This window comes from Phyllopteryx taeniolatus, chromosome 21 (assembly GCF_024500385.1).
Source record: "Phyllopteryx taeniolatus isolate TA_2022b chromosome 21, UOR_Ptae_1.2, whole genome shotgun sequence".
Lineage (NCBI taxonomy): Eukaryota > Metazoa > Chordata > Actinopteri > Syngnathiformes > Syngnathidae > Phyllopteryx > Phyllopteryx taeniolatus.
The window spans coordinates 13,289,819-13,309,572 of NC_084522.1; the positions used below are offsets into that span (position 1 = coordinate 13,289,819).

The 19,754-nt window shown below is 39.6% G+C and overlaps 1 protein-coding gene across 1 annotated transcript in view; it reads right to left on the bottom strand.

The window, feature by feature from the left end:
* stt3b (STT3 oligosaccharyltransferase complex catalytic subunit B) overlaps positions 1-19,754 on the bottom strand; it is an 87,269-nt gene that overhangs the window by 53,056 nt on the left and 14,459 nt on the right. The window contains exon 2 of the mRNA XM_061759710.1: positions 6,971-7,079. Coding sequence (XP_061615694.1) covers positions 6,971-7,079 — 109 coding nt within the window. The remainder of the gene's footprint in view (positions 1-6,970; positions 7,080-19,754) is intronic.

Below are 19,754 nucleotides of genomic sequence, written 5' to 3' on the forward strand. Positions count from 1 at the left end.
TGCTGAAAGGTACATACAGGTTTTGGAGAAACATAAGCTGCCATCCAAGCAACGTCTTTTTCATGGACGCCCCTGCTTATTTCAGCAAAACAATGCCAAACCACATTCTGCACGCATTACAACGTGGTTTTGTAGTAAAAGAGTGCGGGTACTGGACTGGCCTGCCTGTAGTCCAGACCTGTCTCCCATTGAGAATGTGTGGCGCATTATGAAGCGTAAAATACGACAACGGAGACCCCGGACTGTTGAACAGCTGAAGCTGTACATCAAGCAAGAATGGGAAAGAATTACACCTCGAAAGCTTCAACAATTACTGTCCTCTGTTCCCAAACGTTTATTGAATGTCATTAAAAGAAAAGGTGATGTAACACAGTGGTAAACATGACTCTGTCCCAGCTTTGTGTTGCAGTAATAAAATTCTAAGTTAATGATTATTTGCTAAAAACACAGTTTTATCAGTTTGAACATTAAATATCTTGTCTTTGTAGTGTATTCAATTAAATATAGGTTGAACATGATTTGCAAGTCATTGTATTCTGTTTTTATTTGTTTAACACAACGCCCCAACTTCATTGGAATTGGGGTTGTACATATACATCTATATTACACAACTTTTTTTTTTTTTTTTATAAGACTGATGATTGAACAATCATCAAGTTCTTTCTTATGTTTTGTTTAATGATAACGCTTTTATGAAATGCTTGACAGCTTAATTTGAATCCCATTAAAATAAAATTAAATGTGTTTTCACCTGGCCCTTGATGTTTTCTTGAAAGAATTGTACCCATCTTACAAACATATGAGCACAACTGTGTTTTCTCATTTACTAAGTAAAAGTAGGGTTGTGAATTTCAAAATAAGTGTAAGTAAATAAAAAAGCAAGTGTTACGTTCAAATAAAGTGCTTAACTACAGAATTATTTGAAAAAAAACAATACAGATAGTACTTTGTTTTGATCATAAGGGTAGAAGCAAAAACATGCATTGTAAAAAAAATGCATTATACTGTACATAGCTAGAAGGGTTTTCTAGAATTTTGAGGTCAACTTTGGGGGTGCGTATTATACATGGGTGTGCATTATACACGAGAAATTACGGTAATTCTCAGGGTAATTTTATTAATAATTGAATAATGGTCAAGCAACAATCACGGGGTCCCATCTGAGTAGTTTCATTGACAGGTGATAAAGGTACATACATAATATAACCACCAACTTAATACAAAAGCAAACACATCCTGTTTTTTCACTGCGCCGTGCCACAGCTCCACTCTCCTCTGCTTTGGGCTGTCGGTTTTCCACTTAAAATGGAAAACCGACAGCCCAAAACAGAAAGCCAAAACACACGCTGCATTAAATGCATCAGCCATGATGTTGCGAGATAATAAACAAGAGAACAAGGGTTTTATTCTAGGCATCTGGCTGTTGGTCGGGCGAAGTAGAAATCCTACTCTGTACCATACACAGGAAGTCAGCTATCCCGTGTTCCGCATAGGTTACGTGGCATTCCACGTGTAACGGATTAGCTGTAATCAGAAGGCATAAATTTGCTGCACAGCAAGGACTGATGTTAATTCTGTGTGAGGTTTTTTCAACATTTATCAAAAATATTTCCAAACTTCCACTCTGATTGTAATTATGGACTAGTAGAGGAATGCCTAGCCAATCCAATTGTGCAGTACACACTGGTGGTTCTCTTGACTGTAGCAGTGCTTAGTTCAACATGCTTGTAGTGTCACTGATGTGTGTTCACATTATTAGCAAGCTATGCAACCGTTTCCCGTCAGTACCGGTAATTGGCCCGCGCCGATGAGACCTGACCTTGATCTAGTTCAATACAAATCAAACATGACTTGAACGTCAACTCAAGAGGATTATTAGGATAATTATTAGTTCTACAATGTTTTTAATCTCAATACAACTGGTTTTGTATGGCAGAGAAATTCTCAATCGTTTGCAAAGAACGTTTACATATTATTTATCAACATTTCTAAGTAAGCATTCAGTTAGTGATGTTTCTCATTTAAAAAACAAAAAGGTACTAAACACAAAGCTTTCAAAGGTGCACGTGTCATCGTCCTGTAGGTTTGGTTTAGTTCTTCTATAGTGCTCTTTTTGAGCCATTACATTAAAGAAACAGTTCTCTCTTATCTGTAGTTTCAGGAGAAAGCATGTCTGGCAGTTCTCCTCTGCGGAATACATGATGGGTGGTAGAGAAATGGAAATAAGATGGACTGGTTTTGAAAGAAAAAAAGTCGAATGTCACGTTAACTGATAAAGGACCTATTTGCTAAATGGCGTAACCCCCTGAGTGCTTGGAGGCTTAATGTTATCCACAATTTATGAGAAATGTCGATTTAATTTTTTGGTTTTTTTTGTTTTGTTTTTTTAAAAAGGCAGGAGGCAAGTAGCTTGATATTCAGGCTGGGGCTACGGCAGGGATGGCAGCATCGTCAGGATGAGGAGTGGAAAATTGCAGTGGCAGCATTATAGCAATCCCAATAAAAGAAAAAAACATTCAAAGTTAAAAAAAAAAAAGAGAGAAAATGAAATGCTGCACAACAGAGAAACGTATAAGGTTAATGCTGCCCGACTAACGATTTGACAATGAGGTTGGGTTCGTTACAGCCGGATGCATACCTAAAGATCAAACTTGCTGAGATCCTTTGCTCCACTTTACAATTGTCATAGTCTTATAAGATGAAAGCAAGACACATTGCACAACATGAATGGGTGGATCATTTCACACTACATTTACATTGTGCAGTGGCACTGGCATAGAATTTTGGCTGCGACAGAGTAGATATCAAGTGCAAAAGGCTACATCATCAGTGTGCAATTAATCATTGTTGGGTTTTTTTTCTTTTTGGGTTGTTGTCATGGCATTGCTGAGTTGAAATTTAGCACTTGTGGTGTTCATGTACAATCATGGCTGGGAAAAAGGGCAGCAACTTAGGATGCTAGTGTTACTAACAGTTTATGCATGTAATATAACTGTAGTCAAACTTAGACAAATACGTTACCTAAAATTTTCTAAAAAGAGAAAGAATACACTAGCTGGCATGTGGAAATAACTATACTATTGGTTGATTCACTGTCAGCGATCGTCACGGTAGCTAGAGGTAGACACACCAAGATGATTTTTCCTAAATATCTGGCAGTGCTTGATATCCGTATCCGCATTTTGCACAGCACAATTGTGAATTCTTTGTCAAAGACAAGCCTTAGGGCTGTGGTGTTGGGGGGGCATAACCATTTGGCCACTGTTATAATACTTGAGTCTACGGACATATATACATGGAACGTGGCCCAAATTGGACGAAGACAAAGATAGAAACCAAGGAAACTGTTTGTGAAGCTCATGTATGTAAACATGAGACACCTCATATTACCACAGCAACGACCACTGAACCAGGAAACTTGTGCAACCTGTGTAATAAAATTTTGAGTTTCATCTTTGTACAAAACCAATCTCATTTAAAATAGAAAATATTAATGGTATGCTTAAGATTCTTAAATGACTCAGCCATGCAGTTTTTTTTTTTAACCTTTAACATCGATTTATATTTCCAGACAGACCAGAGCAATTATCCAAGTTATTATTTATTATTTACAAGTTAAAGATTGTTTCTTTGATTATATTATAATTATACCCCACCTTTCCATTGAACAGTACCAGCTCATCTCAACCCACCTTAGTTTGGGGAAGTTGGTTTTCCACTTCAGAATAACACAGCTAGAAGCTATGCCGCATTGAACGCATGAGTCTGAATGAGACCCCAGAAATAACTATGGAGCAGGACGAGGGTCGACTACATTTATTTTTAAGTTTGGCTGTTGAGAAGAAAAAATCTTATTCAAAAGGAGACAGGGCAGAAATAACTGACCACTACAGACAAGTGGAGACTTGTGCAGTCTTCAGAACTAAAGCATGTAAAGCAGGTTAGCCAACATAGGCATATGTTTATTTTTGTAATTTCTAGCAGAACAGGTATGTGCCAAAAATAGAATATTGAGGGGAAATCCTTTTATTTCAATGTGTTGGTCACATGAAATAATGTAATTTTGTGAAATACTGGATGTTTATTTTGTTTTGTCTTTCTGCCATAATCAAAATTGACAAAAATAAAGGCTTGACACCTCCTTGAGCCATCACCTTATCATTAGACTTTACACCGATTTTATCGGGCTGATCGATATCGGCTGATCAGCTTTGTCATAATTAGCCGATTATATTTATAAAATAATGTCAGTAATCCCCTGCTATATTGCAGTTCAAACTTTGCTGCCATTGCTACTCACAGATTAGTAATTGGAACCTCTGTTCTTCGCAGATTTCCTAATATAGCGTGGCATCTGAAGCCTATGATTTTTTTATTTTTTTTTTTTTAACTGAATCTTCTTCCGAAGCAGAAGTGCAAATTCTCCATCTTTTCTGTGCAGTACAGGGGGACAGTTCCGTTTATCAAACAAACTTTTTGTATTGGTTCTATGTGGCCTCAGTAATATGTGAAATATGAATTAAAATCATCCACACATCCCTGATTCACAGATGTCTTTCTGCCGAAAAGCCTGAGACCTGGTCATTATCTATGTAACTAGCGAAGATCTCTGTCTACATCTCCGCCCACGAGCCAACGCCGTCAACAAACGTGTGCTTTTTAACTCATTCCCTGCCAATGCCGTCCAAAGACATCATTCAGAATCCATCTATTCCCTGCCAATTCCGTCTAAAGACGTCAACGGCGTTTTTTTAACGGGGTTTGGGCGGGGGAGGGTCTTGTGCAGTTTATGTGTGATCGCCAAGCTTCTGGGTAACTGCAATGAGGAATGGCACCCTGTAGAGGGGAACAATGCTTTAAGGTGAACATCCCTCCCTCAGAGGAAGAAGAAGAAGGATGGGGTGGGGTGCAAGCGACTCAGAAGACAATGTATAGCGCAAACATAATGGCGGAAAAGATAAATGACAACATTTAAAAAGATATCTTACCAAAAAAAACCATAATAAATGAAGCTTTCAGTACTAGAAATCTATTGTGCCAAGGCAAGAAAAACATTCCTGCGACCAACGGTAATGACGCCTTAGATCATGCGGGTGGAATAAAGGATGACGCTCCGAGCCCTTAAATATGGCTCGTCTCCCAACCAGGATTTGAATAAATGGGATCCGGAATCGGCAAAAGAGTATATTCCCTCTGAGCCGAGCTTCCTCTGACGAAGACCGACGAAGATGAAGACTAAGGTAACTTGTTTGCAGCTCGCGTTAGCCACATTTAGCGAGCAAACACGCTCCTCAATCCTTGTTACATAAAAACAATTTAGTCCCACTAGTTCACATTACATTTACAATCTGTTGCCAGTAATGATTTGAATTTTCCATTTACAGCTCGTCCATTTTGCAGTAATTCAACATCCGCGAGTGGAACATCTTTTAGGATTGCGACAAAGTAATGTTTTTTTTTTTACGCTTGCAAAATAAGTCAATAAAAAGTATTCTCTAATAATCATATGTATTTTTAGAACTTACAGGTTATGCTGTACAAATTATGTACATGCAACTATTTACATGCTTGTAAATAAATTATTTTTCTGTCAAAAGTACTTTCCCAGTGTTGTTTTATGTCAGATGTTTTAGAGTGTCAGTAAATAAAAAATATTGTTCTGATTGATGTGTCTGCTTCCACAAAAGGCTGTTTTGAGCCTACATTTGACTACTGATTACTAAAGAACGGTATCGGATAGAGAAACTTTTTTTTCTGATGAAAGAAGAGTCTGATCTTTCTTTTGGTGGTTTTAGTGTTTACATCGTCATAGTACACAATATTCTGTGGGGCTTGAAAAATCTGTGAAATTCCTCGAAAATGCCTGGCATTCGAGGGGTTCCCTGATCGGGAAAAGGCTGGCAGTGAATGAGTTAACATATGTGTGGTGTGCTTCGATAATCTCAACACAGAACACCACACACACACACACGCCGGCAATCTCGAAATCTCAAGTCTCACACGTGATCTCACAAAGCAGAAGAAGAAGAAACACTTCTGATCTTTGCCGAGTGCTTCCGAAGGTTGCCGACGGGAGCCTTGTAAAATGGCCATGTCCTCAAAAAACAACTTGCTTTGGAAAACACTTCTTGCTGAACTCACATTTACCAAAAAAAAATAAAATAAAAATATTTTTTTTTTTTAATGGCCACGGGTAAGACATGTTTTTTTTTTAATTAGTCTTTTTCTTGTTGCAGAGTCAAGGTGGTTCTTGATTGGCTATATTCTGTTCCACGTCACATTTCATGGTGTCGTGACTTGGGGAGACATCAGCTTTCCCCACAAAAAGAGTTTTGGTCGTAAATATTGAAGACGTTCATTATTTTAAGATTTTCGGCCCGACCTGCTTCGGACCCAAAAACTGAAAAGTCCACTCTTAGCAAACCTCAGACCTAAGAATAATCTTATAAAACAAGATTTTATGGCGTTTGTCGTCCTAGGTGCGGAAGGGGGCAAAATTGGGACAAAAACGACCTGATTGTCTTTCTGTGTGTACCTCACAGCATTTTTGGTTTGTGATAAGCCAAATACGGCGAGTGCTTCATGATCCCATTCCTGGACCACCTCCATCAGATCTTTAATGACTCTGAGTGGCTGAATTATGTTTTAACAAGATGTTATTCATACAGTCCTTATCTAAATATAAAGGATATGATTAAACAAGGTACAAATCAGGAAATGTCTATTGACCCCCAACTGAGTAAAAGTCAGTCAATGCAGCTAACTGTCTTTGGAATCACCTTTTAACCTCTGCCAATAGTGACATTTTGAGTGTGCTTCTATGAGCTCATGGTATTGAGATATAATAAAAGATTGCAATGAGCTGCATTATTTTTCTCATTAAAATGTGTTAATACCAAGAGAGGCTATCTTGACAAAGCAGAAAATGTGTGATTAAGAGCATGACCTCATTTTGTAGTGGAGAACTTACTGTGCCACCAACAATCCTTCCCAAGGGGTACCATGCTCTTTCATCAAACCAGTTAAGAAACTCATAGAAACCATTGGTTGTGAGATGATGTGTTGATCTGTAGTTGAACCTAGAGAGACACAAAAGAAAGTGTAAGACTAAAATACACACACTCATCTATGTTACCTCGTCTGCCAAATTGCAATGTCAGCTGACAGACTTATCTAAAAAAGAATGAGTTTTCTGGGAGCAGAAACAATGGGCAAACTGAAGTGGCTTTGTACAAGGGGGAAGATCAGGTTTCAATTCACTCTGTGAACCTAGTTTGAAGTCATGCCAATTGCTAAGGTCAGCCTAAGGTTGGGGGGGGGTGGGATAAAAAATGAAAGATTGCAGCCAAAAGCACACTGTGGAATTATGTTAGGTCTTGTACACAGATGATTCTAACTGCAATCAACCACGTCGAGATGAAAACAAAAAATTCAGAAACCCAAATAAAAAAAGAAACTCTGGAACAATACACACAAGTGTTTAGCCCCAAAGTACTAAAGTTAAGCCGAAGGAGTGGGAGTACAGTCAAGCATTAGAATGAAATACGGCACACTGCTGCCATTAGGAAGAAACTGTACATTGCAAAAGTCTGACTCGTTTCCGGTGAGGGATGGACTCCGCGAAGGCTGCCCTTTGTCACCGATTACGTTCATAACTTTTATGGACAGAATTTCTAGGCGCAGCCGAGGCATAGAGGGGGTCCGGTTTGGTGGCCTCAGTATTGCATCTCTGCTTTTTGCAGACGATGTTCTGTTGACTTCATCAAGCCGTGATCTCCAACTCTCACTGGAGCGGTTCGCAGCAGTGTGTGAAGCAGCTGAGATGAGAATCAGCACCTCCAAATCTGAAACCATGGTCCTCAGTCGGAAAAGGGTGGTGTGCCCTCTCCAGGTCGGGGATGAGACCCTGCCCCAAGTGAAGGAGTTCTCGTATCTTGGGGTCTTGTTCACGAGTGAGGGAAGAATGGAACGAGAGACCGACAGGCGGATCGGTGCAGCGTCTGCAGTGATGCGGACCTTTTATCGGTCCGTTGTGGTAAAGAAGGAGCTAAGCCGAAAGGCAAAGCTCTCAATTTACTGATCGATCTATGTTCCTACGCTCACCTATGGTCAATGTTAAATGACACAGGGAAAAAATATTGAACACGCCAACTGGTATTTGTTCAATACTTTGTATAAAACCCTTTGTTTGCAATGACAGCTTCAAGACGCCTTCTGTATGGAGAAACTAGTCACATGCATTGCTCTGGTGATTCTGGCCCATTCCGCCACGCAAACAGTCTTCAAATCTTGAAGATTCTGTGGGCTTCTTTTGTGGACCTTTAGTTTCAGTTCTTTCCATAGATTTTCGATTGGATTCAAGTCAGGTGATTGGCTGGGTCGTTCTAGCAGCTTTACTTTTTTTCTTTTGAAACCAATTGAGTTTCCTTGGCAGTGTGTTTTGGATCATTATCCTGCTGAAATGTCCACCCTCGTTTCATTTTCTTCATCCACGTAGATGGCAGCAGATTTTTGTCAAGAATGTCTCGGTACATTTTCCCATTCATCATTCTGTCAATGTGAAGTTCATCGGTACCATTTGCTGAAAAGCAGCCCCACACCATCGTGTTCCCACCTCCAAACTTCACTGTTGGTATGGTGTTTTTAGGATGATTTTAGTGTGCCACTTCTCCTCCAAAACGTGGTGTGCATTATGGCATCCAAACAGTTAAATTTTGCTCTCATCTAACCACACTATATTCTCCCAGTATTTAACTGGCTTGTCCAACTTTAAATGAGCTTTGTCATGACTTGACTCACACCATGGCAATGAGACCTTTTTGTAGGCCATGAATTAGGACTGAACCAGCTGATATTCTTTTGCACTGTCAAGGGGCTGGACTGCTCTTTGTTCATTGGTAGATTTTAGGTCTTCTCTTGGCTTCCAATGCCTTTTTGCACCTCCCTTTCTTGTGTTCAATACTTGTTCCCTGTGTCATTTTTCACATTTTTACACAACTTAATTTCTGATCTTATTTGTTCTCCTTTCTTTGAATGTATGGATTACTTGGGTTGTTTCCAACATCTGGTGAAATTTTAAGGTCAATAGCACCTTTGGAAGTACATTTAGTGAGAGCGAGTGGTTAAATACTCTTTAGCCGTTAAGTCTGTTCTATCACTCCTAGATGCTTTCTGTGATGTGGCTATAATAGATAATCAATACTCCTATATTAAAATTATTAGAAAATGAAAAGAAAAGAAATCAAGGACCATTGGGCCATCAATTAATATGTGGAAAGCACTGCAGAATCACAAGCAGATGAGCCATGCACGATATCTATCGGACCAATAACATCTGGTCGACACTCGCCACCCTTTTGCATTGGCTCCGTACAGTCATAGATTTTATGACCAAAATTCTGTCACAAAATTAGTCAATATCCGCAATAAATTACCTTATGATCACCAGCGCTTGCTGAAATTACGACCATCCAGTGACTGAGTTCATAACCAAGACGCTCGCAGCAAGACTCAGCGGCCTACGAAGTAGCAGACTCTCTTAGCATCTCAAGCCGACAGGAGCAGCGGAGGCGGCTTAGCCTAATGCTGAAACACGGTTGTCGCGGTGGGCTAACAGCTAAGGTAACAACAGCTAACCACTGCAAACGCCACTCTATTGCATCTTCCTCTAAAACTTAAGATCACTGGACAATAAATTAGATTATCTACAAACTGAATTAACAAAACACAACGGCCCTCTTTCGTTCGGGAGGGAAATGTGTGAGCGCGTATCCACTAATACTACGTGCGTCTGGCACCTTGCTCGATCAGCACCAACACTCCCCCCAGCACTCTTCGCTCATCTACTGTGTTCAAGATATGGTACCTTATGGACGCATCTTATGGCTCTTTTTTGCAGTATGACAAGTGAATGTAATTAACTCATACGTATTGCCCCAAACCTCTGCAATAATTTAGGTAAGGTAAAACCAAGGGACAGGAGAGAGAGTGGGGTGACATATACCAAGTGTCTTAGGCCATTACAGAGATGCTTCTGGATATTTTAGTGCAGATGTATTTTATGCGAGACTTTCAACAGATTTTGTCACGTATTATCAACCCAAGGAATTTGATTTTATCCACCCTTTCCAAAACAACTTCTATCTGGACCCATGTTGATTTTTTGTTTTTTTTTGCTACCGTCTTGATCAAATTTAATGACAGCTTATTTCTGTCAAACCATTTTTTTTTTATTTCGATGAACTCTGACGTAATACTACCCATCAAGTTGCCAATTTTCATCTGCACTAAATGTTTGTGTCATCTGCAAATAAGATGAACTTGAGTTATTGTGATGTCTTGCTTTTGTCATTGATGTACATGATAATTTCAGATCCAGCACCAACCCTTGAGGGGGCAGTCCTGTCTCATGAAAATGGTCGACGGCTCACACCGTCCGCTCTACTATGGAACCAATACTGAGTGCGTCGTCCTTTACCCTGACAAGCGGGAGTGGAACAAGGAGGTTGAACTCAACAAGCAGCTTCTCCTTGACAGTGAGATTTAGATGTAAATGTAAAATAGGTGCCACATCAACTTCATTGAGCGATACAGTATGTGCCAGTTATCATACGCTAACATTAATCTGCTCATCTAATGCATCTCTGCTTACCTGCTTTGGGTGGGGCTTTGACAGTGTTCCAAACAGTGCAGTCCAGCCGTGGCTTAAAATTGGCCAAAGGCATAGGCTGAGAAACTCAGTGCGAGGGTGATTATGCAAATTAGCCAATCTGACTTCCCACCTCACTGTTACATAACAGGAGAGTGGAAAATCCGAAAGGCTCGCTCACAGACGCATTTTCAGATATAGGCAGAAAACCTATTTACTTGAATGTTTAAATGTCACACCTGACTGGTAGGCTGGCACTCCAGGGAACCAAAGATTTATATAGTCATTTTTCCTTAGGCCCCTTTTAAAGCAAGCGTGACTCTATTCATGTAACAAATTATCTTAACATTTAGTTACATTTTTAAATGTTCAATTCAAGTTTTTCTTTTCTCCTTACTCTTCGGCATCACCAGATAATTTGGCTGTTCAAAAATGTGAAGTGACAGTCCCGGCATTCCGTGGTCATGGAAAACCCTGACCTAAAACTGAGCTTTTACTTCATATGAAAAAGACTGGAAGTACATTTCTTAGCAGCAAAATCAATGATTAGCATGAGCCTTCTTGGTTTTAGTAAAGTGCCTCTAACTCTAGCACAATGCGTGTAAGTGAAGCTCAGAGTATGGAGAAATTGCAAGAACCCATTTAAAAATAAAAAACAAAAAACCTTGAGCACTTCATACGCTCAACGGAATGAAAGAGTAGAAAGGGAATTTCTACTTGTATTAACTCCCATTTGAGTGTCAAATAAGGGGGTCATTGAATTTCTTACTAAATTACTCTGACGATACATAAATACAGCAGAGTAAAATATATTCCCAAAGTAATAAAAATAATTACAAGGCGTGGTCTAATTTATAAAAATCCTGGCGCGATTTGAAAGTAATTATATAATAAACCATAGATGAACTGGTGTATATCAGAACAGTTTGAATGTGAATCCTATTAAAATTCCATATAGACTATTTGAGGGGCAACTCCTTAATCCCATTACAAGACACTTAGGTATCCATAATCATGACTATTCCATGTCAGCTAAAATCCTCCTTGGTAGTATGGCTGAGGTGTTTAAGTGAACTACACAAACACCAGATGGAAAATTAGAAGAGTGTTTCTAATCACAGGCGATTAAGATTAAATACAAAGTAGTGTCAATAACTGCTGGTGGCACAACTTGGCGATACCGTAAACCCTAAATACAGTATTCATGAGGGATCGGGGCAGAGACCCGCAGGGAATAGTGAAAAAAAAAACGCACAGAACAAAACGTAATTTACACCCCCCTCAAAATGTTTTAGAATTGTCCATATTATTAGTTCAAACGATGACTGCACAATATATTGTTTGATATCGCCGTCACAATATGCACATGAGCAAGAGTCACATCACAAAGGTGCTGGTGATGCAGGGGGCAAAAAGAAGAAAAAACATTCTCCAAAGAGGCAAAACAAACATTCTCGCTTCATGTAGTTTGTCAATCTCAGCCTGTAGTTTACTGTAAAACTGACGTAAAACAAATTAAACAACGAATGTCCGCTAACCTAAGTGCTAGCATTTGATAAGCAAAGCTAGTCATGGTAATGAGAGAAGCGCCGATGTTGCGGTAAATAACCCTTAAAAACTCCCCCCCCCCCCCCCCCCCACACACACATTGCAATATACTGTATATCACAGGGTCACAAAAAAAGTCTTTTTTTGTATCGTGCAGCCCTAGTTCAAACCATAAACAGACCACAAAATATGACCCCGAAGCACTAATATTTCAAAAGTCGACATTACCCTTCAAAATAAATGCTCACATTTGATATAAATTTATTTATATACGTTTTTTTTTAAATGCACTGGAGGTGCACATGTGCATGTTGTCCAGAACCTCCAGTAAATATCCAGGCTAAACTGAGCTCCTAGTCAACATACGATTAATCTCTCAGTTGAGACGTAACATGTCAATATTTCCTTGACACTAATTACTACTTTTCCCAGGGGTTTGGCGCCATCTTGTGGCATTTTAGGGCCTTACAAAGTGCAGTCATGCACCCATCTCCCAGATATTTCTAGAGCACTTCATGCTTCCTTCTGCTGACAGGCTGCATGGCCATGCTGGTTTTATTTTCCCAATAGGACAAGGCACCTGCCCACACTGCCAAAGGTACCAAAGCCTGGGTCAATGACCATGGTGTTACTGTGCTTGATTGGTCAGCAAACTCCCCTGACCTGAACCCCCGAGAAAATCTATCCGCTGTTGTTAAGAGGAAGATCAGAGACACCAAACCCAACAATGCAGATGACCTGAAGGCAGCTATCAAAGTAACCTGGACTTCCATTACACCTAAACAGCGCCATGGGCTGATCGCCTCCATGCCAAGGCCCATTGATCCAGTAATTCATGCAAAAGGATGCTCACCAAGTATTGAGTGCATAGAAATCAACATTTCAGAAGCCTGACATTTGTGCTTATTACATACTTTTTTGATTGGTCTTTTGTGATATTCTAGTTTGAGACACTGGATTTTAGATTTTCATTATCTGTCAGCCATAATCAAAACTACAAGAAAAGCTTAAAATATTTCACTCTGTAGAATAAATCAATGTAAAATAAGTTGCACTTTCTGAAAATCCCTCACAAAAAAAAAAAAAAAAAAAAAGAACTTTTTCACGGTACTCTAATTTTTATTTTTTTTTAAATTTTTATTAGATGTACCTGTAATTGTTACCATCAAGCAAAAATAGGATAAGGTACTAGGGTAACCAGGTAGAAGCATCAGGCAACAACAGAAATTGATTAATTAGTGACAGTTTTGGTGGCTGGCTAATGAATAGAACATTGTAAACACACAGAATGAGTTATCTGCCTATTCATCAGAGACAAGTGGAGGAAGCAGGAAAATAAGCTTCACCAAGTCAAGAAGACGAAGCTGAGTTTCCGCGGAAACAAGGCGAGGTGGCCCGGGTTGGAAGACCAACTCGAGCAATGCATTAAAGAGCTAAGAAAACCCGGGAGAAGCGTCTCTACAGTCACCATTCGACTGAGTGCAACCGCTCCAACTCCAACCGCTGGACATTGGTGTAAACTGGGCGTTCAAAGTGAAGTTGCGAGCGGCGTGGGAGCGATGGATGACCGATGGCGAACACAGCTTTAACTAAGACTGGGAGGCAACGCCAGGCGAGTTTGTGAATGGATTGTGGATGCTTGGGCTGTTGTTCGAGCTTTCGTAAAAGCCGGCATCATTTCTGAGGAGCCGCAGGGCAACGAGACTGACTCCGACGAGTACGAGAGGGAACCTTGCGTGTCTGATGGAGAACTTGCCTAGCTGTTCATTTTGGATAGAGAACATGAGGACTTTGATGGATTTGTGGATTGATAAAAAAAAAATGAGTACATTGTTAAATACTTCAATAAAGTACAACCGAACTCAGTTTTTCTCCCGCTGCCTTTTTAAAAACATTGTTTTAGCGTGCATGCATGCCACCGTATGTTTTAAGCTAGCGTATGTTTTACCATGCCCGCGCCCAATAATACAGTGTGCCTTATGTATGTGTTAAATACAGAAATAGACACCGTAACTGAGGCTGCGCCTTTTAATACGGTGCACCTTATGGTCGTGAAAATACGGTAGTTACTATAGAGGCACCAGGCTGCTGTGACGTTATCTAGTATGATTTGCATGCAGCACGTGTGCGTTCAATAATTCTGATTTAGGGGAACTATAAAGGGATATCTTCCATGCCACTCAAAGTACAATGAACATTTTATGTCTTATACTTCAGTTCCCCTGTGTTGACTGATGCTTTTGTGGGAGGAGGAACTGAGCACCTGGTTGCTTGTGGTGAAACCCACAAATTTCATGGTGTTATTATATTATTTTTAAAGGTGTAAATAGGGGGGTGGAAGTCTCTCCCTACCTCATGATTCTATTACGATAAAGGGTTACGAGTTAGTGCAGTGGTGTGAAACCTACGGCCCGCGGGCCAATACTGGCACGCTAGAGGGTACACTCCGGCCCTCAGGATAAATTTGACTGAAAAATTACACAAGACATTGCGGTTGTTGGGAATAAGGATCATTTTGAGAATTATTACGCAGAATTTTGTGCCTTAAAATACAATACAATCACTGTGGTCAGGTTTTATGCACATGACAAACTGAAGCAAAATACAAGAAATTTGAGGTTGTTTCGTAAAATTAAACAAATCATTACATTTAAAGATTTGCCTAATGTATGAGTTTTGTTACACGTTAAAGGGAAAAACTTGACGATTTATTTTTATATTAAATATGGTATGATTTTAGTGGTCCGTCCTCTTTGACATCAAATTAGGCTGTGTGTGGTCCCAGAACTGCAACGAGTTGGACACCCCTGATGTAGTGTCTGATTAGCGAAGCATCCTTAAAAGTAATTTGATTTGACAATTTTTTTGACACACAAATTAGCCAGTCAAAGAACCACACAAATTTGGTCACCTATCTTGGTAACTTGGAGACATTTGTAATACTAAAACTAATACATCATAGTACGGTTAATAAAAACATGAAACCTTGCTCTGTAAGGTCTTTCTCGATGTTTTTTCCTGTATAAGTTTGAGAAGAACAAACACAAGAAATGTGGTCCCACTGCATGCAACCCCCAAGCAGTGCTCATTTGATGTGGCACCCCTTATCCATGTAATTTAATGAGCAACCAAGCAGAATACTGATAATTCCAAAGGGGACTTTCCTGACTTTGTAAAATACAAAGTTACACTATTACAACTGTGACTCTGCATGCATAATTTAGTGGAGGAAAAGGACACAGATTTGTTTAGTGGGGAGCAAAATTCCTGTGTTAAATCAAGCTTTGGATATTCTTCCAATTATATCATCCCAGTTATGGGGGAGTTTTCACACTTAAGGGCTTTGGTGGCAAGGATGAAGGATCGCTCATGGCTAAACGGATGATACTATAGTGTATGCTCTGCTCCTCATTAGGCAAAGGAAACCCAAATTAATCTAAGCGCCCAGAGAATTTATTTTCCATGTGACAGAAAACATGCCGTACAGCTTTCTAAAAGGTCCTAACTGAATCAAAGTGGTCGAACTCAATATAAATTCTCCACGAGTCTTAAAATGTAGCACAAGTTAGTGACATGACCCAATTTGTTCCCATAGCTCTACAAAAACGACACTCTCCTCCGAAAGTATTACAACAGGGAAGATGATTCTTTACTTTCTTTTGCGGTAAACTGAAAACATTTTGGGTTTGGCATCAAAATGAGAATTTCAGGTGAGCAAAAGTATTTGAATAGATACACAGAATGAAGTCAATAAGCTCCACCGCACACTGAGCGACACAGCCGAAACCGACTTAACTGTCTCTCAGTGTGTGGGATTCAGCAATTACTTTCGAGAACTTGTGATGATGATGAACCATTAATGATGATTCAGATTCTGATATTGTTAAACGCGAATTTTTCATTTTCTTCTAGAACGTCTTAAATGTTTTGGGGTTTCTGTCGATGTCTGATAAAATAAGCAAGTATTTTTCAAGACGAGGTAGCAACGACAGTCCTGAGTGCAGGTGAAACTGAACAGAAGATGAATTAAGATGCGCTTCTTTGTCACGTCTGAAAGTCGTAGCAACGTGAAATGGAGTGACGGCTACAGGTCCACATTTAACAACACATACATTGTACTTTTGTTATTTCATTTAATAGTGAACAGGCTTTCGGTATTTTTATCATTTTAGTAAATTATAATTTAGGAAAATGAAAACCTTACACAGTAAAATACATCTAAATGTATCTCAGAAAAAAGTTTGAGCCAGTAAAGGGTGAGGCATAGGCATGCGCACAATTAGTCAGGATAGTATCGCCACTTCCTCAATTTAGGCAACAAACAAGTCTTACAGCTCTCACAATGTTATAAACTGAAACAGTTTAACTTGATGTACCAGTACTCGTTTGACATCTGTTAACTAGTAAACGAATAGTTTCTTCTTCAGGATATCCCAAATGGTTGTATCGACTATGGCCAATGTTTGAGCAGTGGCTGTGTTTTGTGGGATGTTCCAAACAGGTGTTTGATGAGCATTCCTCAACTTTCTCAGTCTTTTTTGCCACCTGTCCCAGCTTTTTTGGAACATGATGCAGCCATAAAATTCTCAGTTAATGATTATTTGCTAAAAACAATAACGTTTATCAGTTTGAACATTAAATAGCTCATCTTTGTAGTGTATTCCATTAAACCGAGGTTGAACATGATTTGCAAATCATTGTATTCGGTTTTTATTTATGTTTACATCTTCACTTCATTGGAATTGGGGCTGTACATGAGGTACAGAATATACTCGACTAACTAGTAAAAAAAATGTAGTCCTCACAGGCAAAACAAAGAATGTGAGCGTAGGCATTCAGTGCTACTATTGTTTGAATAATCACTAATAGGACTCACCTTGACAACTAGGTTTTACACGATCAGGTTTTTGGGGCCGATCACCGATCAGAAAGTTTAAAAAAAAAAAACGGTAACCGATGAATCTGTCTATTTACATGACTTGTTCACGTATTGTATATAGTTGTGTACTGTATACTGTATCCATCCATCCATCCATCCATTTTCTGTACAGCTTATTCTCACAAGGGTTGTGGGCGTGCTGGAGCCGGTCCCAGCTAAAATTATTCTCAAGCATAGACTTTAGACAAAAGTTAAAACACCAATGACCTCTAGGGTGCATTTAAGGATTGGCCACTGACATAAGTTTAGGTCAAATCAACATTACATTGCAATTAAATTACTTTCATAAATACTGTTAATGGCATGCTTACTCTTAACTTTCTCACTGTCCCAGCTATATGGATGGGTGTTGTCCAGAGTTGGACAACACCCATAAATTCTGTCTAACATGTCCATTCCTCCCCACAACCTTATGAGAAACAAGTAAATCCCATCACAGCTGTTAAGAGTGAAAACAACCGTGACTGACTTCGAAATGTCAAATTATAAAAAAATAATGCAAATTAGGCACTTGAGGAAAATGCATGTGTGAAATGCACTGTGATAACATCTTCATAGAAATTGGGCTTTGGGCAAAATGAAAACAAAAGGCAATGATTAACTCATCTTGGTTGAAAGCTGCTCACTCTCCACCATGCTTGATAGATTAGAGAGTTTGAATGACTAACCTCTGCTTCTCACTTAAATCCCCAAATCTCAAGAGTGGGAAGCACATCCAACAGCCTACTGTAGGGAGTTAAGAGATGCGTGAGTGAGTGCTCTCTCTGTAGTCAAATTCAGTTTTTGTCTCGCCATCCCAACCTTGGCTTTCATTTGCAGCTAAAAATGCATGATTTAGAACTGATGATAAATACTTAATTTCATAAAAGAGTAAATGCTGTCAAGAGTTGGCGTCGTCCAGAATTATGCCCTTATGCCGTGTGTCCCCTATATGGACCGCTGACTCCATTCAATCCTCAGTCCCCACCACTGTGTTCTCAGTAAAGTGAGCTATAGCCAGGCAACATTACGGGAGAAATTTCCAATAGGTAAGTTTATAACGACATTGTGAAATTAACAATGACTCAACATGTCTCTGCTTTCATTCTAACTCTTTGCCATGTGTCATGACGATGCATGCTTCGTTGTGTTGGTCATGCTTTTCATTTACATAGCATTGCTAAAGTTGTGCTAACCTAGGTACTCCCTGTCTGTTATGTCAGCCTAGCTGAGCGTTGGCAAACAGCTTTAAGCCAGTCAGTAACTGCATAGGTGTACAAAATATTTTGCGTACAGAGAACAACTATTCATCACTTTGTCAGCTGCAAGTTAAGGCGCATTTAAAGAGGACCGATATGAATCCAGAAGGAAGGGGGTGTATTCAGTGCAGGCCAGAAAAGTTTAAATGATTAACATTACTGTATGTCTTCAGCAACAGTCATGGTTTCATGTCACAGTTTGACTTTGGCACAAAATACAAGTGATGCACCAAATTTTCAGCCACTGAAGATTTTCTGCCGAAAACGACCCGGAAGTACATTTGTTTGTTGGCCGAAAGACTTTCTTCACTGAAATAAAACAAATTTAAATGGCCTAAACAGGATGGTGTGATGATGCAAACAAAAACTGCGTACAATATTTTGTAAAAAACAAATACCCGCACCTTTATCCAGAGCTACAGGCCCACACCAAAAACTACCTCTACAAATTGTGGAAATGAGTTTTGGACTGTGTGTGATTGTAGTTTTTCCCGTTTGTTGATAAGCTTGTGGAGGAAGTCAATGATGAAGCCAAGAAATCGGTTCAACTTTGTATTTAAGCAGATAGCAGTCATACAGCAAGTGGTACAGTGCACTGGAATTCATTCAACCATCACACCGGGATGATCTGCTCTATTCCGGGCTCCGTCTTCCTTTATCTGTGTCACTTTCCCCACAATAATGGGGAGTTTCCATCTGTGATCTCGAGCATATAACTTCAAAGTCTGACATGCGACACATTTGCAACCCAATAGTACAAAGTATGACGATAGTTGCTCAAGCATGATAAAGATATTGCTCATGCAATGTTTAAAGTGACAAAGAAATAATATCTAATATAAAACATACAAAGACATATCTAATATAATCCAAACCAAAGCGGCACGGTGAACTACTGCTTAGCACATCTGCCTCACATTTCTGTGGACCAGGGTTCAAATCCCAGCCCTGCCTGTGTGGAGTTTGCATCTACTCCCCGTGCCTGCGTGCCTGCGTGGGTTTTCTCTGGGCACTCCGGTTTCTTCCCACATCCCAAAAACATGCAGGGTAGGTTAATTGAAGACTTTAAATTGCCCATGGGTGTGAATGTGAAAGGTTGTTTGTTTATATGTGCCCTCCGATTGGCTGGCGACCAGTTCAGGGTGTACCCCACATCTCGGCCGAACATACCTGGGATAGGCTCCAGGATGCCCGCGACCCTAGTGAGGAGAAGCGGAACGGAAGATGAAGGACTAATCCAAACCAACCAAATGCACTGAGAGGAACAGTCATCAAGCCTTTAAAAAAAATAAAACAACTTTTCTGTTCTCACAATGGAGTAGATTTTCAAAATAATTTTGCCATTTAAGAATATTTGTATATTTTACATTCATTCACACCT